Source organism: Anolis carolinensis, chromosome 6 (assembly GCF_035594765.1).
Source record: "Anolis carolinensis isolate JA03-04 chromosome 6, rAnoCar3.1.pri, whole genome shotgun sequence".
Classification (NCBI taxonomy): Eukaryota; Metazoa; Chordata; class Lepidosauria; order Squamata; family Dactyloidae; genus Anolis; species Anolis carolinensis.
The window spans coordinates 47,812,077-47,837,721 of record NC_085846.1 but is presented as its reverse complement, the minus strand read 5'-3'; the positions used below and the strand labels follow the sequence as shown (position 1 = coordinate 47,837,721).

Genomic DNA, 25,645 nt, shown 5'->3' with positions numbered 1-25,645 from the left:
ACGATCCCTCAGACTGTTGGAGGGCCGGACTATAGTTGGCCACCAAGAAATAATATAACAATAACAATAACAAAACATTGCATGGAAAGTTCCTTGACAAAATTGAAGGAAAAGCTGATAAGGAGAAGACCTGGCTATGGCTCACGAATGGGACACTGAAGAAGGAGACAGAAGGCCTGATCCTTGCAGCCCAGGAGCAATCCATCAGAACAAATGCAATTAAGGCCAAGATCGAAAAATCAGCTGATGACCCAAAATGCAGACTGTGCAAGGAAACTGACGAAACCATTGATCATATCCTCAGCTGCTGTAAGAAAATCGCACAGACAGACTACAAACAGAGGCACAACTATGTGGCCCAAATGATTCATTGGAACTTATGCCTCAAGTACCACCTCCCAGCAGTAAAGAACTGGTGGGATCACAAACCTGCAAAAGTATTGGAAAATGAGCACGCAAAGATACTGTGGGACTTCCGAATCCAGACTGACAAAGTTCTGGAACACAACACACCAGACATCACAGTTGTGGAAAAGAAAAAGGTTTGGATTATTGATGTTGCCATACCAGGTGACAGTCGCATTGACAAAAAACAACAGGAAAAACTCAGCCGCTATCAGGACCTCAAGATTGAACTTCAAAGACTCTGGCAGAAACCAGTGCAGGTGGTCGCGGTGGTGATGGGCACATTGGGTGCTGTGCCAAAAGATCTCAGCCGCCATTTGGAAACAATAGACATTGACAAAATTACAATCTGCAACTGCAAAAGGCCACCCTGCTGGGATCTGCACACATCATCCGAAAATACATCACACAGTCCTAGACACTTGGGAAGTGTTCGACTTGTGATTTTGTGATACGAAATCCAGCATATCTATCTTGTTTGCTGAGTCATACATAATAATAATAATAATAATAATAATAATAATAATAATAATAATAATAATAGGGTTGGAAGACACCCCTTGGGCCATTTAGCCCAACCCCCTTCTGCCTTTGTGCACCAAAAGCACAAGTAAAGCACTCCTGACAGTTGGCCACCCAGCCTCAATGTGAAGAAGAAGAAGAAGAAGAAGAAGAAGAAGAAGAAGAAGAAGAAGAAGAAGAAGAAGAAGAAGAAGAAGAACAACAACAACAACAACAACAACAACAACAACTTGTGACTTCATGGGGAGGTTGTAATCCCACACTTGCACAGGTTGTAATCCCACACTCTGGTCCGCCTTCCGACTGACCAGGAGTACCTCTGTTTTGTCTGGATGAATCTTCAATTTATTAGCCCTCATCCAGTCCATCACCGATGACAGGCATCAATTTAATGGCAGGACGGCATCCTTGGCTTTTGGTGGAAAGAAGTAATCGAGTTGGGTGTTGTCGGTGTAAATTTGACACCGAACTCCAAAACTCCACATGATCTCTCCCAATGGTTTTATGTCAATGTTAAACAACATGGGGGACAGAATTGTCTAAAGGAGTCCCCAGCTCCACCCAGAAACGACTGGAGACACTGCAAGCCAGTGCCTCCCAGTCCCATCCCGGAGAGACGACCCTGAAAGATACCATGATTGATAGTATCAAAAACCAGGAGAGGTCCAGGAGAACTAGCAGGGACACACTCCCCCTGTCTCTCTTCATAGATCATCCACCAAGGCGATCAATGCTATCTGTGTCCTGTAGCCAGACCTGAAAACAGATTGGGATGGATCCAGAGAATCAGCTTCATCCAAGCAACTTCGGAGTTGTGAGGCCACAACTCCAATGATGTGGTCATCATTGATCATTTTAGTTGTTTTACTAGGCCTGTTTACTTGAATATAATATGGATAACATTACTTTTTATAACTTTAGATTTTTCAGGGGAAAAAAATCAATATTTAGCTCTCTCTTTAAGGATGGGCAGGATTGCTCTGTTGCTCCTGAGTAGCCATTTAAAATAATTATTTTTCAGGCCTTAAACTTATGTAAATAAGTGAATGGGTACCCTCTCTCTACCAAACAGGACTACACTCCTTGTCATGCTGATATCAACAGCTATTTTTATTTGTTGTAAAATCCACCCCACGTTCAGGTGTTCTTTTGTCAGTTGGTTGCCATAGCATTAGCAATTCTTCCATAAGCCTGAAATTCCAAAAGAAGACAGAAGGAGGAGTTCCAGATCAGATGGGGATTATCTTGTCACCGGTTGTGAATTCCAGATCCAGTCACTTTTGGAAGACCATAATGGGGAGAAAGATAGGCTGGATGGTGTGGTATGTCGGAAGCTCTACAACCAAGAACAAATTACTTATTTAATAGATGTCTTTATTTTGTATGCGGATTCCCCAACAACATGCAGAATTAACATTCAGTATAACCCTCCTCGAAACTCAGAATGAAAGCATTGGAAGTGTTAAATGTTTTAAGGGTCCAAACTACAAACACTTTCTATGACCATTTAAGTCATCAAATGCTGAGAAGGTTATGACTTCACCTTTATCCTGTGGCTTTTGGGTCTTCCAAAATCATCAGGTGAAAATGTTCACATAATTAATATTCCCTAATAGCTGCATAGCAAGCTGTTGTTGAAGAAAGGCATGGGAAACTGGTCGCTACTAATATCTTTGGTCTCCTCCTTCAGGAGTTGAGTTCTAGTAAGTTTGCACCATAGAGGAAATAGCTCATGTTTGCTTTTGTATTAGAGAAGCACCAAAGACTTAAGTAACAGAGCTGTGTCAAGACATAGGTATTCTCTGCCTTTTTTTGCATTCATCTGCATTACTGTTCTCAGTTTCTTGAATATTTGTGATGTGTGGAATTTTATCATAACACTCTCAACCCAAACAATTGTGGACAGATGACAGAAAGGTGAGTAGGTGACTTATTTCCTCTTAAGACCCAAGAAAAGTCCTGCCTTGTAAAGGAGTGAAGGGGAAAGTGTTTCCATAACTGCAAAGGAAGTCACTCTGTTAAAAAAAAGTAAAACTTTTCTAAAAGTTGTTTAAAACTATGTCAATATAAATTCTATATTTTCATATCTCTGATTATTTTGCAGTTGAAAAAGAGGCGTGTCACCTGAAGCACTGGAGATTTTCAATTCAACAGAAGGAAAGATCCCAGTGGGGTTCTGGACCTTATTGAAACACCTGTCTCTCAGGCCTTGATAACAGAGGAAGGGGCAGAGGTAGCTGGTCAAACAGAAAAACATGGTGAACATCACAGAGGTGAGTTAGAAGAGAGAAATTCTCTAGAAAATGTATCTTTTAATTGAAACTCTATATTTAGGCATGCTCTAAGGTGGCTTTTCAGACTGGAGAAATAACATGATGGGAGCCTCCGGTGGCGCAGTGTGTTAAAGCGCTGAGCTGTTGAACTTGCAGACCGAAAGGTCCCAGGTTCAAATCCAGGGAGCGGAGTGACCGCCTGCTGTTAGCTCCAGCTTCTGCCAACCTAGCAGTTCGAAAACATGCAAATGTGAGTAGATCAATAGGTACCACTCCAGTGGGAAGGTAACGGCGTTCAATGTAGTCATGCCAGCACTGGAATGCTAGGGCTTCCTAGTTCTCCGCTTTATACCACATTTTTAAAGGTTAGCTTTAAGCCCATCTTTAAATCTCTTTTGTTGTCCACCAACATTCCACTGACATTAACATTTAGCCTTATAGATATATTGATACATGTACATGCAAACTGGGCTTACAAAAAGGTTTTGCAGTTATATCTAACTACAGGGATATTTTTATTAAAGTAATACATTTCTGCTGAACCACTGCATAAAAATGTTATAGACAGTCATTTTGGTGCAGCCTCTGTTGGTGTCACGCAGTGTGATTCTCACACTCACACACACACACACACACACACACACACACACACACACACACCGTACCCTTCTAGCAATGCCTCTGCATTTCTGACTGATAATTCCCAAGGAGGCTCAACTAAATGGGAGTTTTCTTGGTCTAAATTTCCAAATCATTTTGGATGAGTTCAGCACTACCACCATAGATTTGGGGGTCTCATATCCCCTGTGCCTTATTCTGGGTTCATCTCACAGGAGCTCTGTCATCTTTTTATACCTGGCCATGTAACAACATTTTTGTGACTCAGCTGGAGTCTCAGAGTGACTATGATGGGGATTGTGGGATTCAGGTTCCTGATGTTCAAGATGATGGGATTCAGGTTCAAGATTACTCTGATGGGAATTATAGGATTCAGGTTCAGAGTGTCCCTGCTGTGAGAGATGAGGAGCAGGGAGACATTCCCACAGCAGGGAATGGTGTTGTTGATACTGAAGATGATACCGAAGCTAGCCAGGTGCAAAGGGAGGTTAGCTCCTTGTTAGATAACGTGCAGACAGAGGCTGCTGCTAATGAGCTCTCCGGCCTTGATGAAACAGAATCTCTGGATCGAGCTGGCCGTTTGGAATTTCGGCGCAGAAGTGTTAGAATAGCAAACAAGAAAGAGAAAGAGGTCAGAGGCCAAAGAAATGCATTCATGCTGTGCAGAGAATATTAAAGGGTGTGCTGAGAGAGAAATCTTTGTCAAAAGCAATGTCTCGTTTTGGAGTGTAGAAGCTAGCTCTTGCTTTCCAGGATTACCTTGCAGCCTTGTGTATTCAAGTTATGGGACTTGGATTATTCTTTATAGCCTTGGCTTTGCAATAGTCTTTGGGATCTTTACTTTTGCTTTTAAAGAACTATTTATTTTCTATTTCCCAATACATTTTTGAAGGAGCCCCAGTGGCGAAGTGTGTTAAAGTACTGAGCTGCTGAACTTGCAGACCGAAAGGTCCCAGGTTCAAACCCCGGGAGTGGCATGAGCGGCCACTGTTAGCTCCAGTTTCTGCCAACCTAGCAGTTTGAAAACATGCCAATGTGAGTAGATCAATAGGTACCGCTCCAGCGGGAAGGTAACGGCGCTTCATGCAGTCATGCCGGCCACATGACCTTGGAGGTGTCTATGGACAATGCCGGCTCTTCGGCTTAGAAATAGAGATGAGTACCAACTCCCAGAGTCAGACATGACTGGATTTAACGTCAGGGGAAACCTTTACCTTTTACCTAATAAACTACAAAAGACTTCAATCTGTGTATAGTCTGGTGTATTCAGCAAGGTGAAGTTAGCCTGAGGTGCGACAAACATAAATTTTGCCACATCTAATTTGGCTTTTCTGTAACTTGGGTAAACAGTAATGAGAGGATGAAGGATGTAAGGGTAGAATTGTTCTTCACATAGGTTAAACTGAAAGGGATGAAAACAAATCCATGTCTACGTCAGTGCAGGTTTGTGCAGGAGTAGTAGGTAGAACCAGTGTTGATTACTCTTCGGCCCCATGTCAATTTAAAATATTCTCTCTCATCAACAGCAGCAATAACTTGTTGACCAAGGATGTAACACATCTTGTGCAAGCCAGTGTTTACAATAGCAATCACTTTTAGCTCCTCTTATGAAGTGTACAAACCACAAGCACAAGAAATGGCCATGCTGACATACTTCCTGCTTCTGTTTAACAGGATGTGGTTGTGTAATACCTGTTTTCTAAAGAAGGTGAGGCATCTTTAGGCAAGTGGTGGAATTGCCAGGAACACTTCTGTTTCTGAATTGTTTTGTCTAAGACTAAGTTGTTTGATTTTGTTTTCGTTTGGTCATCCACACATTCAGATGTGCACAACACAGACAAGCTCTTGTCCTGCCCACAAGCATCTCGGCATGCAGAAGTGGTGAGTCAATCTGTGTGCCTCCAACAACGCACACTGCTTTTTTTTACCATTGTAGTTAGCAGAAGAGAAATCGTGGTTTTGTCTGCATTGATATTTCTAGGGACTGCGATATTAAAGCCTCCTATTCAAATGGCGATTCCCTCCATCTGCTGCTATTCAGAGCATGGAAGACCTGTGTTACTGAGTTTGTCAGCAGTTTTTCCTGAGATCTGGAAAGCACAACTATTTTTAACTGGCCATTTTGGGTTCTGTCTTGCAGATGGCCTGCTATAACAAGAGGCAGAGACAGACAGGGCCTGAACAGGTAAATGACCACATAGTGGCACCGCTGCATTCTAGAGTGAACGGCTGGTCTTTCCCTCTCCACTCATTCCAGCTCCTCACCCTGTTGCTGTATTCATACTTGGCTATAGTGAGCTTCGGTATCTACATACCTCTTCTCCCAAATGAATGGAGGCGTGTTGCCTATGTTGTATCCTTTATTGCTTTGTTTAAAACAAAGTGCTAAAACTAAAACCACATATGAACTGCTTGCGCTATTATATTTTAACAGTATTTTATCTTATGTCTACTCAGCACTATTTAATCCTTTTTTATTTTTTACTAGCTTGGGAACCCGGCGATGCCCGGGTTATTTGAAAAAGGCATTTTTTATTTTTATTTCGTGTCAAAAGCATTGTGCATTTCAAATAATGGAAATAAAAATAAAATTTTAAAAAAAGAAAAAAAGAAATCACAAGCAACTAAATAGTTTTGGACCAAAAGCGGGCGACAGCAACCGCATTGTCTGTAGCTTTAAACAACTCCTCCTCCGTACATGAGGCAGGGCATTGTGGGCAAGCATACATATGCTGAGTTGTTTGTTCAGCTCCACAGTCACACAAGGTGGAGGATTCCTCCAGGTAGTGCCACCTTGCCAAGTTGTCTTTAGATCTGCCCACTCCGCTTCTGAGTCTGTTCAGGGACTTCCAAGTTGCCCATTCTTGGTTTGCCCCTGGAGGAAGACCCTCTTGGGGGGCCATCCAGTTAGAATTGCCAGGTTTAGCTGCCCAGAGAGACACCCTTGCTGCTGCTGGAGGAACATCAAGAGGAGTGGTGGTTCTCATGAAGCCCTTCCTTGATTTGAGTCTGGTGGGAGGAGGCTGATAGTCATGCAGTGGGTGGCTTTCACAATGTTCGACCTTTTTTCTCTCACCATTAGCAGCAACTTCCCGTCGCACGTCAGGAGGGGCAATGCCAGCTAACTTGTAGAGTTTATCAACAGGTGTAGGTTTAAGGCATCCCGTGATGATTCTGCATGTTTCATTCAGTGCTATGTCCACCTGCTTTGCATGGGCAGACTTGTGCCAAACAGGACAGGCATACTCTGCAGTTGAGAAAGACAAGGCCAGGGCTGATGTTCTTACTACTTGTGGGTCTGCACCCCATGCGCTGCCAGTCAGTTTCCGCAGGATGTTATTGCGTGCAGCTACTTTGTGCTTGGTGTTCATGCAGTGTTTCCTATATGTTAGTGTTCGATCTAAGGTGACACCAAGGTATTTAGGATGGAAACAGTGTTCGAGCTCTTGGCCTTCCCAAGTAACTTTCAGTTTCCTGTTGGCTTCGCGGTTACGTAGGTGGAAAGCACACACTTGCTTTTCAACTGTTTCAAAATCTTTTGCTTGTGTTGTAAGGCCAAGGTCATCAGCATATATAAAGCTCTTTGTGAGTGGTGGTTGTGGCTGATCGTTCGTGAAGATATTAAATAAGGTCGGTGCAAGAACGCTGCCTTGGGGTAAACCATTCTTTTGCCTCCTCCATCTGCTTTTCTGGCCCTGAAACTCCACATAGAAGCTGTGAGGGTCTAAGAGGGTCTGGACAGTTTTTGTAAAGTCAAAGTCCCAGGTGATATGGTAGACTTTATGCAGCATTTTTCTATGTTGCACCGTGTCATAGGCTGCCGTAAGGTCCACAAAGACTGTTCCCGTAATGCAGCCTTTCTCATAGCCTTCCTCGATATGTTCAGTCAGATGAAGAATTTGACCTGTATAGTTTTTCCCTGGTCTGAACCCTGCTTGTTGATCATCTCATTGGATGAAAAAGGCATTATTTGTCTTTGATTGTTAGGTATTCTCAGTTTGGAGTGGGTGAACTACAATTCCCAGAATTGTGGGTCAATCTTCCCCAAACCCTGCCAGTATTCAGAGTTGGCCATTTTGGGTCTGTGTGCCAAGTGTGGTCCAGATCTGTTGTTGGCTGGTCATCGCCTGGCTGCAGTGCTCTCTGGATGGGGGTGAAGTACTACAACTCCCAGATTCCAGGAGCAATTGTCCCAAAACATCTGTCAGTATCCACAGCAGGCTATGTTGAGTCTGTGTGCCAAGTTTGATCCAGATCCGTCATTGACTGGGTTCAGTGCTCTTTGTATGTAGGTGAACTACAACTCCCAAAATCAAGGCCCATTCCCACAAACCCCTGCAGTATGTTCAGTTGGTCATGAGGCTTCTCTGTGCAAAGTTTAGTCCCGGTCCATTGTCGGTGGGGGTCACTGTTTCTCTGGATGCAGATGAACTATAACTTCCTTTCCCCCAAACTTGTCCAATATATATTTCCCCCTTTCCTGTCTTGTTTTGTTCCTTCCCTCCTTTTTCTCCCTCCCTTTCTTTCCCTTCTTTTTCTTTATTTTCTCTTCCTTTCTCTTTTCTTCTTTTTCTCTCTTCCCTCCTTTCCTTTATCCTTTCGTTTTCCCTTCTTTTTTTCTTTCTTTTATCCCATCCCTCCCTCCTTCCCTCCTTCCCTCCTTCCCTCCTTCCCTCCTTCCTTCCTTCCTTCCTTCCTTCCTTCCTTCCTTCCTTCCTTCCTTCCTTCCTTCCTTGCATTCAGAAAAGGATAGTAAGAAAGCGGGGGTTCTTGTTCTTGTTGTCAGCTCCTTTGTACAATGTGTTTTGGAAACCAGTCTAATGTAGCAAACATGAATAATACAGTCTGATGGTGTCATCTCTTGTTCCTTTGCCTTAACTCCATGATATGCAGGTGATTGGCATAGTTTTTGTGCATCACTTAATCACTCATCTTATTGCAGTTACTATTGATCCAGCAGATGAAAACATACTGGCTAAGAAGAATTATGATAAACCTATGCCACTTTTTGACAGGAGCAAATTTAAACATGTTATTCAGAACCAGCACTGCTACCTCTGTGAAGTTGACGTGTAAGTTTTCCACATAGTAGCATAACTAATGTACGATCTACTTATTTGTTAAAGTGTCACAGTTGTAAATAATTCAGTTACTTAGCACATCTACCAACTACCATTTGCTTCGAGGTGCTGCCTATTGTTAGTCTTATTAGCTTATTTCATAACCTAAATATGGCTAATAAAGTCCTGACATGTAGTTAGGGTTTTTCCATGTCTTTGAGGGTCCGAGGATGCTTTTCTTCTCGCTTTTGGTTGTTTATTGGTCCTTAACCTGTGTTAGATTCTTTAATTTATTATTTTTAGTCCCATAAATTACCTGGAAGATTTTGGAAGTTAAGGTGAGGAAGAAGGAAGGAATTCGGTTGACAAAGAAAAAGGGGTGGCAGAAGAAGAAACTCAACCACAAGCAAATTCAACAAATACATGTACAGTAGCGAGACATTTTTACATGACCCCAGGTTGATAGGTATAAAAAAATTATGCAGAGTCCACTGTAAACACTGCACATTGTTGCTATAAATGTGTGTAAATTGGTGACTTTCAGAAACCCTTTACTGTTGCCAATTTTTGTGACCCCAGCATTGAGCTAAGGCAGTGGTTCTCAACCTAGGGACCCTAGATGTTTTTGACCTACAACTCCCAGAAATCCCAGCCAGTTTACCAGCTGTTAGGATTTCTGGGAGTTGAAGGCCAAAAAAAATCTGGGGACTCCAGGTTGAGAACCACTGAGATAAGGAGACTCCATTTGGCGTTGGGGCCCACAGTTTAAGAAGCAGTGCTCTAGAACACATGTTATGAAGTTTACTATTCCTTACACAATTCAACTTCTGAAAAACTCCATGGCCACAAAGAATAAGGTGGGATAAAAAAGCTCACTAAGTTTTCAGAATTGAGAATTGCTGCATAGCTTGCCAATACATCCTATGATATTTCTCAAGTTGTTTTCACTGTCATCATATTAACAAGATATGCCCAACTTATCCTACCAAAGCTAATGTAAAACAACTGCAGGTAGTCCCCAAGTTACAAACAAGATAGGTTCTTGTTCTTAAGTTGGATTTGTATTTAAGTCAGAACAGGTACATTTTTGAACTCCTTGTGATAATAGGATTTTGAAAATTTAGGCTTGTGGAAACAAGGATTGATTAAAAAGCTTCAATGGAGACACCTTTTCCCCATAACTCTTTCAGGAGTGAATTTCCCTTCTTAAAGTTAGATTTCTCTCACTTCCTGTTGTCTCATCCCCGTTCTTAACTATGACTCATTTGTAAATTAGATGTTTGTAACTCAGGGACTGCCTGTGTTGCTTCATTTGACTACAATTAAATTGTTGAAAGGTTTAACCAGTACACTCCTGGCATTCAACCAGAGCCTTTTGGTTTATACCAATGGTTCATGCTCCTAGATGCTACACTGTGCTCTCTGGAAAAAGGTGAATTGATTCTAAAAGGAAATATATTTCACTGTTATGATTCTGATTAAGTGCTTATGAGTTTATGTGATGCCAATTGTGATTGTATGCGAGCCGTGTGTATTATCTTATATGACTGTATAATCTTTCTTCCAATAACAATTCTTGCAATGTATCCTCAAATACGCTGTTTGAATGAATTCACATGAGACTTGAATTTTATTTCACATATTTTTCCTCCTAGTGGACCCAAAACTAAACATTGTAGTACCTGTAATAAATGTATTGCCGACTTCGACCACCATTGCAATTGGCTTAATAACTGTGTTGGAAGCAGAAATTATTGGTAAGCTAACAGTAGATATCTGGGAATTGCTTACTGTCTAGAAAGCTGTTATGCAGTGGAAGGCAGAGTGACCGAATTTATCCTCTCCTTCCCATTGAGTCCATTTTAGCCAAACTGTTGCCATAAACAATTAAATGGATCTGTTTATTAACTAACCATTTATCAAATCTGCTAATCACTTAGGAGATTAGCAAGGAATAGCTGATTAATGACTCCCCCCCCCTTCTGTGAGTGTGCTTTAAATACAATATTTTTTTCATTTTTGTTCTTTTATTAAAAATAGCAAAAAAGTGTGGTTTTAGTACAACAATATCATAAATTATATCATTCTATGATTACATCATATTCATTATAATTTCATCTAAATGGGAAAAAAATATTTTGCTAAGTCACCGTCAATTTTCAGTAATGGAAGAATGAGGGCAAGCAAACTGAAGCTAATCCCAGACTAGCTAGAGTTTCTCCTAGTCATACAGAAGGCAGATAAGGAAACAGATACAGTGCTAATTTATTTACTGAATTTTTGTGCCACAATAAAAACATACCGTATATACTTGAGTATAAGCCGACCCGAATATAAGCCGAGGCACCCAATTTTACCACAAAAAACTGGGAAAACAAAAAACTGAGATACCAATAAAATTACATTAATTGAGGCATCAGTAGTTTAAATGTTTTTGAATCTTTACATCAAACTGTAATTTAAGATATGAGTGTCCAACTCTGATTAAATCATTATTTTCATCTTCTTCAATGTAAATGTGTTTATGTATCCTTTTAATAATAGAGTGAAATAATAAATGTAATAATAATAATAAATGCAGTAAAATAATAAATGTAATAATAAATGTATTAATAATAATTAATAGAGTAAAATAATAAATGTAACAATACCAATAAAAATAGAGAAAAATAATAAATATACCATATATATTTGAGTATACACCGACCTGAATATAAGTCCACCAGGACCCTCACCCGAGTATAAGCCGAGGAGGTTTTTTTCAGTCCTAAAAAAGGGCTGAAAAACTAGGCTTATACTCGAATATATACAATACTTTGCAGAAAGGTCATAGGTGTGTGTGAATTATGTCTTCAAAGCATCAAATACGCAATTGTAGAAAGGCTTACTGGGACAAATTACAAAGTAAAATAAATTGTTAGTTATTCTTGGATAGCTATTTAATTCATACTGTTTATGAACAGACGCAAAAAGTGCAAAGTACAAATATCTGGCAGGTTTTTAAATTAACTCTTTCACTCTCTGTATCATGGACATACACACACCAGATAGGGATTATTATACAAAAATGTCCTTTAGCTGAGTGCCAAAGCCAAATCAGGAAATCACGCTGAGATCGTGTAAAAATTATTTACAATACACTCACCACTCTATTCACTTTCACAACACTAAGGGAAGACTTTTGTAGTTATGAAGAAAACTTGTTTTATTTAGGATCATGTATGCTTATGCTCCCTACAACAACATTTAAGGGCAGCAATCAATCAAAAATTTATTTGTATCCCACCCCTCTCAAAACACTCAATGTGACAGGATGGTTATTAATTGATCTTAAGTGTATGCATTTTTATTCGAGGATTGCTTGTATTGTGCAGAGAAAACTACATAGCACTTTGCTTGAAAAGAGAAATATATCAGATAGAAACAAGGAAAAACATTTATATCAAATCCTGTTGTCTCCTGTTATACTAATAGCACTGTGCAACATTTTTCTTAGCAACTGTATAATCCCATATGCTAGCAATAATTCTTTGTGTGTTTGTTTAGGTTTTTCTTCAATGCTGTGGTATCTGCTACTGTTGGGATCCTCTTACTGATTTTGATGATGCTATATGTCTTCATTCAGTATTTTGTGGATCCGGCACAACTCCGCACATCGCCTCAGTTTGAAAGTATTGTTCAAGTAACTTAAAAATAACATTTTACACTAATGCAATCTAATATTGCTAGAGGGAAAGGAGAAAATGAGATACAAAATTGCCAGTTTTTTTAAGGACTGATGCACGTTTCCATAATAACTTGTTTCATGTTCAATAGTGTCACCAGTTTAGAAATTGGTCTTGTAGCAAAGAAAAGGGCAGCAGCCATGCCACAGACCGATATGGAGTCTGTACTCATTTCTTAGAGAATATAAGTACCCACACATTTTTGGAACAGACTAGCATTGCCCCCAATGGTGCAGTGGGCTAAACTGCTGAGCTGCTGAACTTGCTGACCGAAAGATTGGCAGTTCAAATCCAGGAAGTGGGATGAGCTCCCGATGTTAGCCCCAGCTTCTGCCAACCTAGCAGTTCAAAAACATGCTAATGTTAGTAGATCAATAAGGTACTGCTCCGGCGGAAAGGCAATGGTGCTCCATGCAGTCATGCCGGCCACATGACCTTGGAGGTGTCTACAGACAATACCGGCTCTTTGGCTTAGAAATGGAGATGAACACCAACCCCCAGAGTTGGACACGACTAGACTTAATGTCAGGGGAAAACCTTTACCTTTACACATTGTACCTTCCAGGGAGGAGCCATATACACTGGATGCACTTTGCAGTATGAATTCATTCCTATTGCACCTTTGATGAAATATATAATTGGAAAACCTCCAGATGCAGCTATATTGTTTGTTTCATATACTTCACATTATTCCATCAATTTCTACTATATAAACAAGTATTTTATGGGGTGACATATCAACAGTGAAAGAATAGGGATTCAAATATGTAGAATTCCTCCTTGCTTTAGGTCAGGGGTCCTCAAACCTTTTAAGTAGAGGGCCGATTCACAGTCCCTCAGACTGTTGGGGGGCCGGACTATGAAACAGTCCAAAATTAGGATTGTTGTTGTTGAGTGCCTTCAAGTCATTTCAGACTTAGGTCAACCCTAAGTCTAAAGTTTAGGACAGGGGCCAGGTAAATGAGGCCTTAGTTTGGGGACCCCTGATCTAGATGATCTCAAGACCATAGGTAAGCAATGAGACCTCCAAAAACCATCTAAATGGTCTCATAAGACCATCAGTAAGGAAAGGTACCTTCAAAGACCATCTAGATGATCTCATAAGGCAATCAGAAGACTATAGATAAGGAAAGGGACCTCAAAGACCATTGAGATGGTTTCATAAGACCATCGGTAAGGAAAGGGACCCTCAAAGACCATCTAGATGATCTCATAAGGCCATCAGAAGACTATAGATAAGGAAAGGGACCCTCAAAGACCATCTAGATGATCTCATAAAGCCATCAGAAGACCATAGATAAGGAAAGGGACCTCAAAGACCATCGAGATGGTTTTATAAGACTATAGGTAAGGAAAGGGGCCCCCACAGGCCATCAAGATGATCTCATAAAACCATAGGTTACTAAAGGGACCCTCAAAGGCCATCTAGATGGTCTCATGTGACCACAGGTAAGGAAAGTGACCCCCAAAAGCCATCTAGATGGTCTCATAAGGCCGTAGCTAAGCAAAGAGACCTTCAAAGACCATCTAGATGATCTCATAAGACCACAGGTAAGCAAAGAGACCTCCAAAGACCAGGTAGACTTAGGTCAACCCTAAGTCTAAAGTTTAGGACAGGGGCCAGGTCAATGACCTTGGAGGGCTGCATCCGGCCCCTGGGCCTTAGTTTGGGGACCCCTGCTTTAGGTAGTTTCTAAAGGAAAACCTTCTGAGAAGAGGGAGCTGAATAATATATGTATTGTTTGTTTGGTGGGTTTTTGGCGGGGCTGTTTCCATGATAATAGAATTTGAACACTGTAAATGTGTAAATACAATTCTCACACAGGTGCAATTTTCAGGAAAATAACTTTTCCTGAACCATAATTTAAATCTTTAAAAGTTATTTTGCCATGTAAAAATATTTTGATCAAGATGTCTTGATTCACTAAGTCTGGTTGCAACAGCGATTTAGAATACAGCTATAAAACTTCTCTTATAATACCACAGGGAAAAGGGTAAAATCCACCTATAGTACCTTGCTTAAAATATATTAGGCAATGACAATTTGAATAAAAACGACCTTTCCCCTCTATTTTTTGCTGCAATAGGTGTCCGTGGAAATGCCACTTGGTTGGTATTTCTTCCTCTTGCCCCAGTAGAAACAACAGCAGTTGCAATTTTGGCTTTAGCAACATTAAGTGTTGTTCTGGGATCAGCGTCTTTCCTCCTTGTTGGACATTTACTTGCGTTTCATCTCTATCTCTGTGAGTAAAAGAGTTCTTTGAGATGTTTTAGTTTTTAATAGGAACAGGGATCCAACAGGACCAGGCTTTCGATTAATAACAGCAGCATCAATTATCACCATCTTTTATCGGTACCAGTTATCAGATTCGAAATGCGCCAACTGTGTATTTATATGCATATTTATCAATGTTTAATGTATTTAATTTTTAACGGACTGAATTGCCTGCAATATTTTTATACTGTGTTTTATTGTAAACCGCCCTGAGTCCCCTATGGGTGAGAAGGGCGGGATATAAGTATTGTAATAAATAAATAAAATAAATAAATAGCAGTGAACTGCAACACAAAGCTTTAAAGGCAAATAATAGATTGGTTTATTTGATAATTGTAGGCAGGGGTATCACAGCGTCTTTTTTCTCCATTCTTTGTCACTAGTGGTGAGATTAAGAGAGCTCTGGATCATAAGGTCGATTGGGGTATAGGGTGGCAACTTGTGCTCAATGGGGTTACATTCCCCCTAAGGACACAGGGTTCTCCTGGATTCATTGCTGACACTTGAAAACTCAGGTATCGGCGGTAGCTAGGAGGGCCTTCGCAGTTAAAATTGATGCACCCCGGCTCTGGAATGCCCTTCCCAGAAAGATTAGGTCAGCCTCCACTCTCCAAGCTTTTCGGTCTAGTCTAAAAACATGGCTTTGTAGATCTTGATTAGATTTTAGTGGTTAGATTGAAGACTTAGTGATTGCCCGACTCCGGCATTTGGATTGTTAATTTAAGACTGCCAGTTTTATCTGCAGGCACCACTACATTTTATGAATTTTAACATTTTCAGTATGTGTCATTTTATGCATGTTTGCTGTTGTAAATTTACGTTGTTATAGTCTACAAGTTTATGTATTGTTTGTTTTATATTTGGCACTTGTAATGCTTCTGTGAGCCTACCCAAGTCCCTTAGGGGAGATGGTGGCGGGGTATAAATTAAGTTGTTTATTATTGTTTTACTGGATAGCTTTTCCGAAGTGTTAACCAGCAAGTTAAAGTCCCCATGTGTGCATATTTAGTTTCAAATGGCCAGATGATTTACAACAAATTCCTGAACGGCCCGGTGGCGAAGTGTGTTAAAGCATTGAGCTGCTGAACTTGCAGACCAAAAGGTCGCAGGTTCAAATCCCGGGAACGGACTGAGCACCCGCTGTTGCTCCAGCTTCTGCCAACCTAGCAGTTCGAAAACATGCCAATGTGAGTAGATCAATAGGTACCGCTCCGGCGGGAAGGTAATAGTGCTCTATGCAACCATGCTGGCCACATGACCTTGGAGGTGTCTACGGACAACGCCGGCTCTTCGGCTTAGAAATGGAGATGAGCACCAACCCCCAGAGTCAGACATGACTGGACTTAACGTCAGGGGAAACCTTTACCTTTACCATAGGCTTTTCTTAGTCCAGCAATTTTCAGAAGTGGATTTGGCCGCTCCTTCCTCTGAAATATTGTCTGCACTGCAGCACCTGATATTCCTTGTCAATCTCCTGTCTTTGAAAAATAATGAAACAAATGAAATACATTGACCTTTCTTCATTATATCACTAGGTGGCAACAAACATTGCCAATACGAGCAATGCAACATAAGCAGTTAAGGCCAACTTATAAAAAGAGCTGTGATAGTGCAGACACCTGGCTTATCATACTATCATTTCTTCCTGTGTTTGGGCATCAGCAGGAGTGGGGCTGATGCAGGGTCTAGCCCAGGCATGGGCAAACTTTGGTACTTTGGTATTTTGGACTTCAACTTCCAAAATTTCTAACAGCTGGTAGGGAGTTAATGACACACCCTTAACATAACACTGACTGAGATTGCTCAGTGAAGTTCAAGATTATATTCTTGCTTGAAAATATCAGCATTATCTCTGTTTAAAGGTTCTTCATATCCTTTTGTTGGAGAAAGAAACTATAATGACAATTCTTCAATTAATGCCACCTTTTTCTCCAGTAACCCCTCAACTGTAATGCCAGTACCTGAAACAACAGGGTAAAGCCCCGGTGGCGAAGTGTGTTAAAGCATTGAGCTGCTGAACTTGCAGACCAAAAGGTCGCAGGTTCAAATCCCGGGAACGGACTGAGCACCCGCTGTTGCTCCAGCTTCTGCCAACCTAGCAGTTCGAAAACATGCCAATGTGAGTAGATCAATAGGTACCGCTCCGGCGGGAAGGTAATAGTGCTCTATGCAACCATGCTGGCCACATGACCTTGGAGGTGTCTACGGACAACGCCGGCTCTTCGGCTTCAAAATGGAGATGAGTACCAACCCCTAGAGTCGGACAGAACTGGACTTAACGTCAGGGGAAACCTTTACCTTTACCTACATAAAATTACAATAATTTATAGAAGGCATTGCTAGGAAGGAGCATACTGCTGGATGTATATGATGTTAGCTAGCACAGCCACCAATGTACGCACCCACCAGCCTGTAGAATGTCTCTTTTAGAAAGTTCATAACAACAGTGTGTTATTCCATGGTAAAATCAGTTGTTAACTGTTATTTTTGTGTTAGTTTAACCTATAAATGTGCATCAAACATGTAGAGGTCATTTTGTTCAGTTCTGCTTCTTTAAATCTATTCTTGATTTAATTTCTCCATTAGTGCTAATTCCCAGAGCCCCAGTGTGCCATTTTGAAATAGAAATTATATAATTAATTTTGAAATAGATATACTACAGTGTGAACCCTGTATCGGGTGTGTGTGTGTAGATATGTTCCTGATGTTACAGTGGGAACAACAAACCATGCCCTAAGACAACAAATGTCTTTGACTAGAAAGTTGCCATACAGTTGTCCTGGAGAATATACCCTGTTTCCCCAAAAATAAGACATCCCCAAAAAATAAGACCTAGTAGACGTTTTGCTGAATTGCTAAATATAAGGCCTCCCCCAAAAGTAAGACCTAGCGAAGTTTTTGTTTGGAAGCATGCCCAGTGCCTGCCAAACAGAACACCAGAGTATGCAGGATTGGTAAATGTACATACCATTTGTACATGGAAATAATGGTTATAACAAGAAATTCTTGATAGGATTCAGTTTGTCTGGTTATGCTGGCTTGTGATGACAACTACTGTACAGTATATAATAAATGTTTATTTTTTTTGTCCAACAATAAATGTGAATTCTTCTTCATGGAAAAATAAGACATCCCCTGAAAATAAGACCTAGCACATCTTTGGGAGCAAAAATTAATATAAGACACTGTCTTATTTTCGGGGAAACACGGTAGAAAATTTAGAGAGGAATATCCTAAGAATTTGCTAGGTCATCCAGGGTGTCTCTATCGTAATTTACAGTGGAAGCACACCATAAAATCATCTGGAGGATCTAGCAAATTTTGTGAGATCTCGGTAGGTGAAACCACAAATACCATGTTATTAAGTGTAATAAATTATGTCTATTGCTTCCTTTAATAATTATAAAAAGGTCTTCAAGTTGGAATCATATCTATTTGCACTTTCTAGATTTTATATTATTTTTGTTCAAAGATTCTTCCTTGTCTCACAGTGCTATCACAGATATAAAATAATCATTACAGCATCTCCAAGGTTTGAGGTCTGTAGCTCTATTAATATCACTTTTAATCACTGAAAAATGGAGTACCATTGATATATTAATTTAAATTAAATTTGCTTATATTTTTGAGATTGATTTTAATGGTACTCATATCTATATTGATTCTCAGCAGAGTTTGAGTCAATGGCCGAAGACCCAGAGAACGTTTGACCCCATCTTAATGGTACATACCATAATGAAAATAGGAAACATAGGCTACATCTGGAGTCATCGTTAAGATAAAAGCATACTATTTCTTCTGGGTGATCTGGTGAGAGGATAAATCTCTTCCAACATGCTGGTCTCAATCCTATTAGTCCCAACCTGAAGCAATTCATGAAAATTCTACAGGTCTGCTCTTTTTGGGACTAATAGAAAGATTCAGGTCTATGGTGTCCATTTTGCTGGTTTGAATATGAATGGCATTCTATTAAAATCTACACCAGTGATTGTTAATTCAGATTGTATTTATGGATAATGTTCATATGTGCGAACTTTGATGTAGTTTATCTGAACTGCAGAGCACCCAGAATTTATAGTTTTCCAATTTAACAAAGGAAAAATAATTCTTGTGCATACAGTGAGTAAGAAGATGAATACATATGAATACATGACTCAGCATCGATCTAAACAGCATACGATACATCAGGAACTGAACTCGGAGACAACATCAGACCAAACTTGCAGAATGGAACCATTACAGGTAACTCTTTATTATTACCCCCTCCCCCACTTTCAGTGTTCCTGCTATGTATAACATCTTAAAGATCAGGATAAGAATAACATAATTTTGAAATCCCCACGACATTTTCATAGCCAAACTAGTAAAATACAACATAGATGACACTACTGTTGGATGGATTTCTCACTGATTGTCAGACTGAAACAAGAGTTCTTGCCAATGGTTCCTCCTTATCCTGGAGAAAGAAACCAGTTCAAGAAGCAATATCCACTAGAGATGGAAAAAAATAGAGAAACATGCTTTTAAATGATGAAGAATTATAGACTGATGAAATTCGTCACAGTTAAGGATGCAATTCTGTAGAAAATCTCTGTGTTGTGTTTTGGATAGAAAAATGTGTTTGCTGTGCAGAAAACCTGTTTTTCTGCAGATATGAGTATTTCCTATGCAACAAATGCTGTAAATTGGGGGTGTATTCTCTGCAAAATCTACATGTTTGAATTACCCAGAAACAACCTTTTATGCATAGAAAACACTATTTTCTGCACAGATGGCATTTTCTACATAAGATATGCCAATTTTTGTATGAAACACCAGAATACAAATTTTGCACAGAATAAATCCCAGATTGTGGATAGGCTTGAAAATTGGGGGTTTTAAAAAGTTTCTTCCCATGGAAAGAAAATTGCTCAAATTATTAATTTCTTTATTGAAAAGAAAATTAGTGAATAATTACATCTTTAAAATTCACCTAAATATAGATGCTAGATTCCCAGTTGCTATAGTCATTGTCACTTTATATGCAAACATGTAGCTGATTTGTCTTGTTTTAGAGAGTGAAATGGTAATTTATGCCACCTAAAAGTTAAGAGTTTTGCATCTCTTGACACTGAATTCTAAATACTATTTTGAAGATAGATTTCCACTTATTCAATCCAAGCTTAAAATTAAACCTCACAAAAGTAGCATCTGCTAGATGGGAGAGTAATTATTTCCTATATTTCTGTTACCTTTCTTAGGAGTTACCTAAAGTATGACAACCAGATAGCATCAAACCTTCCTCCATATCAGGGTAAGTTAATAAATGCATTAGTAATGTGGGATTGTACTCTAGCAAGTGATCAATAGACATGTAAAAGTATTGAACCAAAAGAGAATCTCTTTATTTATTAACTACATTTATTAGTTATATTGGACCTTTTCTTTCAGTAAGTTCAAGTATACTAAGCCTGTGTTCAAATAAACAGAGAGAGGGAGTTTCAATGCTTCAAACAAGACATAACACACCAAAATCATCCAACATATTCCCATGGCAAAAACACCAAAATGCCACTCACATCATGGTGCTCAGTTAGCTCTTCTTATCAGATATGCATATTGTTCAGGCATGACAATGCAGGAAAGCTGCTACAATGACATAGCTGTGCCTCATTTTGTTGACACAATAGCAATTTTCTTAATAGGATGAATGAGTGGTGCAGCAAAGGCAGTCATACATTTCTTTGGTCTATGTGGGCCTCTCCAGGTTGCCCAATAGCTCAGCAAATGTTAACACATTCTGTTTAGGTATTCTGTTGTTTCACCTGTGACTTTAACATATGCGGGTTTGACACTGGTTTTTTTTCCCTTTATATCAGGGGTATCAAACCCATTTTTATGGAGGGCCACATCAGTCTTATGGCTGCTTCTAAGTGGCTGTTGAATCTATGGATGGAGAATCTATGGATACAGAGGACCAACTATGTTTTTTAACATAATGACCAGTACTCTTTTAGTTTTTACTCATTTTGGGTTCCGAGATGCTATTGAACAATAAACCCCATCACGTTTGATTATCTGCCATGCAGACTGGGTATAATGGGGGTTGCATCCCAATGGCATTTGTGGCTCTGCGGTTGTAAAGTCAGGCATCCTATCCATAAGCCTTGGTTCTTAATTGTATCTTATATCATGCCCTTTTGCGCTATGAACCATTGTAACTGGCAATGATGGGATCTGTAGTCTAAAACATTCGAAAGATGCCAGATGGAAATCTATATATATAAAAGAGTGATGGCATCACGGCAATTCACAAAACAACAAAAGTACAGGGCCCCCCAACCTCAAAATTTGACAACACAACCCGTCATCCACGCCTCAAGGTTGATACAACAAAAAGAAAAGAAAAATAAAGTCCTAATTAGAGGGAGAGCAATAATTTTTTTTATCCAATTGCTGCCAGTTTAGAGGGCTAATCTCTGCCCACTTGGTTGCCTAGCAACCAAGGGACAGCCAGGTTTCAGTTAGGGGACAGGCAGCCTTAGGCCTCACTTAGGCTTCTTCCACAGATTATCTAATTTGCACTGGATTATATGGCAGTGTAGACTCAAGGCCCTTCCACACAGCTATATAACCCATTTATAATCTTATATTATCTGCTTTGCACTGGATTATCTTGACTCCGCACTACCATATAATCCACTTCAGTGTGCATTTTATACAGCTGTGAAGAAGGGGCCTCAGATAATCCAGTTCTGAGCAGATAATATAAGATTAGAAATATACAGTAAAGTCTCACTTATCCAACGTAAACAGGCCGGCAGGATAAGTGAATATGTTGGATAATAAGAAGGGATTCAGGAAAAGCCAATTAAACATCAAATTAGGTAATCATTATACAAATTAAGCACCAAAACATCATATTATACAACAAATTTGACAGAAAAAGTAGTCCCATGCGCAGTAATGCTATGTAGTATTTACAGTAGAGTCTCACTTATCCAACACTCGCTTTTCCAACGTTCTGGATTATCCAACGCATTTTTGTAGTCAATGCTTTCAATATATCGTGATATTTTGGTGCTAAATTCATAAATACAGTAATTACTATATAGCATTACTGTGTACTGAACTACTTTTTCTGACAAATTTGTTGTCTAACATGATGTTTTGGTGCTTAATTTGTAAAATCATAACTTAATTTGATGTTTAATAGGGTTATCCTTAATTCCTCATTATCCAACATATTCGCTTATCCAACGTTCTGCCGGCCGGTTTATGTTGGATAAGTGAGACTCTACTGTACTGTATTTACAAATTTACCACTAAAATATCACAATGAATTTAAAACACTGACTACAAAAACATTGATTATGAAAAGGCAGACTGCGTTGGATAATCCAGAACATTGTATAAGCGAATGTTGGATAAGTGAGATTCTTCTTTAATATGAAATAATTACTGGGATAGAATAATGCAGAACAATATAATCTCTAAAACCAGGACAGTAAATAAACAGGGGAATTCCACACAGGAAACAATCAGGGCCAGCTAACACCTCCCAACAAAGTATTCCCATCATCAAAGTCTGGCAAATCCTGTTTTCTCAGGGCCACAGACAGTAGAAGCACATAAAATATCGCAAACAACATCACTCTGAAAACAAGGGTATTCCAGACAGGAAACAATCAGGGCCAGCTAACACCTCCCAACAAAGTATTCCCATCATCAAAGTCTGGAAAATCCTCTGTTTTCTCAGGGCCACAGACAGTAGAAGCACATAAAATATCGCAAACAACACCACTCCAGACAGGAAACAATCAGGGCCAGCTAACACCTCCCAACAAAAAATTCACTCAGGGAGGAAACAGCCAGGCTTTAAAGCTGCAAGACCATTACATCCTAATCATTTTTCCTAATTGCAGCATTCATACTTGCCTCCAACAAACAAAAAAAAACCAATCAGAAATATTGTATATTCACAACCTTTAGGAAATAATATCCCCTGATGGCACAGCGTGTTAAAGTGCTGAGCTGCTGAACTTCTGGACTGAAAGGCCACAGGTTTGAATTGGGGGAGCAGAGAGAGCCCCCACTGTTAGCTCCAGCTTCTGCCAACCCAGAAGTTCGAAAACATGCAAATGTGAGTGCATCAATAGGTACTGCTCCGGCGGGAAGGTAACGCTGCTCCATGTAGTCATCCCACATGACCTTGGAGGAGTCTACGGACAACGCCGGCTCTTTGGCTTAGGAATGGAGATGAGCACCAACCTCCAGAGTAAGACACGACTGGACTTAATGTCTGGGGAAAACCTTTACCCTTGACCTTAACTACCACCAATTCCTCAATACTTTATTTCCCATACCACCAGATTTCGGCACAGCAACGCGTGGCCGGGCACAGCTAGTATAAAATATGACAGTTCTATCCCAGTATTTTAAAATGTAGTTTTTTCACATTTTAGGCTATACTAAGACACTGCTTTTAAAAAAAATAGTAGCAATATAATAATAGCAATAACAACAACTTGCTTTTCATTTGCTTCTTAGGACACTTCCTATCTGATTTTAATTACCAGGAAGGGCATCAGGAATCTCCTCTGGATATTATTTCCCGTGTGTAACATTTCCCGAAGAAATGTTCAGTGGACAATACGTATTTCTACAGAATGACTACAGGATGTACTTGATCAACAAAGTTAAAAGGAAAAATTGCAAGTCAGTTGCAACTATGGTTGGGTCTAAATTGACTTCTGAAACTGGCTTTTCACCTTTTAATATTTTGAACATTATGATGGTGCTATTTTTATGGAAGACTGTTCATAGTCAAAAGTTACATGTAAAAAACATGTTTCATTTTTGTAAAGTTCAGTGTTGTACTCCAGGACTATCTGATCAAATCTGGATACTGACATTCTATGCGGTTTTACACTTAAGGCTGTCCTTTTCAGTAGCTGGCAGTTTCTATCTCATACCAAATGGTTAGAAGAAGAAGGTGGGCAAGAACCGTCAGGAGCATGCCTGCATCATTCTAATAATTTGACATTATTTAAAAGACAACATTGGTTTCCACAAACAAATAGCTGCCCAACCTTGCCTCTATTTATGTGGAATAACTGTCCTTTATCCTGTTGTACTTCAAGTAGGGATATCCTCAACTGAAGAATCTGCAGATATCCATGGATGGCCATGCACAGATTATTCTTTTTATATATAAAACCAATAACAGCTAAAGCTACAAAGGAGTCTGAAGGTAAACAGAATCTCCCTATTCTCACAGAGAGACAGTCAAACATCCAGAAAATATGTAGGAGAAGATCATGGGTTTTGGAAGATTCCTGAAAGGGAACCATTTTAAGATTACAAGGAACCAGTTTGAGAAGCAAAAGAACCCCAGACGGGGTATGGAACTGAGAAGAACCAAAGAGGTTTATCTGATTTTCCAAAAATGTATTTGCTTCAGGCATTCCTGCAGAAAGTCCTGCTTCATAAAATGCCAGCTGGAAAGTTAGTCACTATCCCAAAATTAGTTTTGGAAGAAAATGTATAAATGGCCTCCTTCTGAAATCATTTCTTACAAATAAATTCTATGATTTTATTGCACCTGAGGGACCCTTTTAACAAAGTGATTGAAGCAAAATGTAGGATTCTGTATGTCCTATTTTTATATCTAAGACTGGGACTTATTTCTTTGACATTTACACAGAAGCATACTTTTGATTTGCACTTTTTATGGGAGATGGTTCTTTTTTCTTTAGGCGCCTAGAGGTTCTGTAGGGGATAACATTAGAAAAATAAATGCATTCATTTTTTAATCTTCATTCCTTTAATATGAATTATTTAAAATAAAAATTAACTCTTGAAATATTGAAATGAAAATTACTTATAAAATTTGTGTTGCATTGTAACAATTGTATATTGTAAAATGTCTGGCAAGGAATGAAACAAGTCCCTTCAAAGGAAAGTAATTATATGAGACTCTATTACTATTATATTATATAAGAACAATGATCCCTTGGTTTTGATTCCAAGACATCCAATGAATACCAAAATTTGTGGATGTTGAAGTGACATAATATACAATGATGCAGTAAAATATTATCCCTTAAATAAAACGGAAAAATTAAGATTTCCTTGTTGGCATTTGAAGGGGAGAGATAATGGTGGATCTCCAGATGCTGAATCTGTAGATACAGGGGGTGGACAGTTAGGCTTGGGAAAACTGGGAAAACTGTGATCACCTTTAGTGTCTCGGATTTTAGTGGGGGGTCCTGAACCATTTTTTGGGAGCCTCCCAAATTTGGGAAGACAGAAATCTTTTTTTGATCCAGGAAGCTGAAAGATCCATTTTCTATCCAGCCCATTATGAAGCCTCCCTCCACCCTCTCTGGACCAGCAGTAAACCCAAACCTCACGACGTCAGTTTTCCTTTCAACATACACATTTTGGCTTAGCTCTTTAATCCGGATCAGCACATATGTGGAGGGAACGACCTTTCCTCCAGATATGGCAGGACTGAGTGCAGGTTGCATGGACCTGAGCCCACTTGAGGGTTCCCATCAGTGACTCCCCAGGCATCCTAGATGGTTGCCTAGGTCCCGATGCTGCAATGCCCAACAGAAGTCCCCTGCTTCCCAGCTGTTGACGTATCCACACCAGTGATCGTCCAAATGAAGCCTGGCCCCGGTAGAGACCTCTCTAGGGACATACAACATCCATTACAGCAAAACTGAAGCATAATTCCTATGATGTCCAATGTATCTCTACTTTCTGGACTTTGCCAACACT

The 25,645-nt window shown here is 39.7% G+C and overlaps 1 protein-coding gene and 1 long non-coding RNA gene across 2 annotated transcripts in view; one reads left to right on the top strand and one right to left on the bottom strand.

The window, feature by feature from the left end:
* Window positions 1–25,645, bottom strand: part of LOC103279182 (uncharacterized) — a 44,168-nt gene that overhangs the window by 7,639 nt on the left and 10,884 nt on the right. The gene's annotated exons all lie outside the window — the stretch shown is intronic.
* LOC100567529 (palmitoyltransferase ZDHHC11) lies at window positions 1,584–24,984 on the top strand. Its single transcript, XM_008112992.3, has 9 exons — window positions 1,584–3,200; window positions 5,959–6,171; window positions 8,712–8,890; window positions 10,534–10,635; window positions 12,425–12,549; window positions 14,691–14,846; window positions 18,999–19,120; window positions 20,119–20,171; window positions 23,408–24,984. The coding sequence occupies exons 1-8, from the start codon at window positions 3,183–3,185 to the stop codon at window positions 20,134–20,136; spliced, it is 933 nt and encodes a 310-aa protein (XP_008111199.2). The 5' UTR covers window positions 1,584–3,182; the 3' UTR covers window positions 20,137–20,171; window positions 23,408–24,984.

Bases quoted from the DNA above. Each gene is read 5' to 3' on its own strand.
- LOC100567529 (XM_008112992.3), top strand. The intron at 6,172-8,711 runs GTATCCTTTATT...CATGATATGCAG, and splicing joins GGAGGCGTGTTGCCTATGTT to GTGATTGGCATAGTTTTTGT. The intron at 14,847-18,998 runs GTGAGTAAAAGA...TTGTGCATACAG, and splicing joins TGCGTTTCATCTCTATCTCT to TGAGTAAGAAGATGAATACA.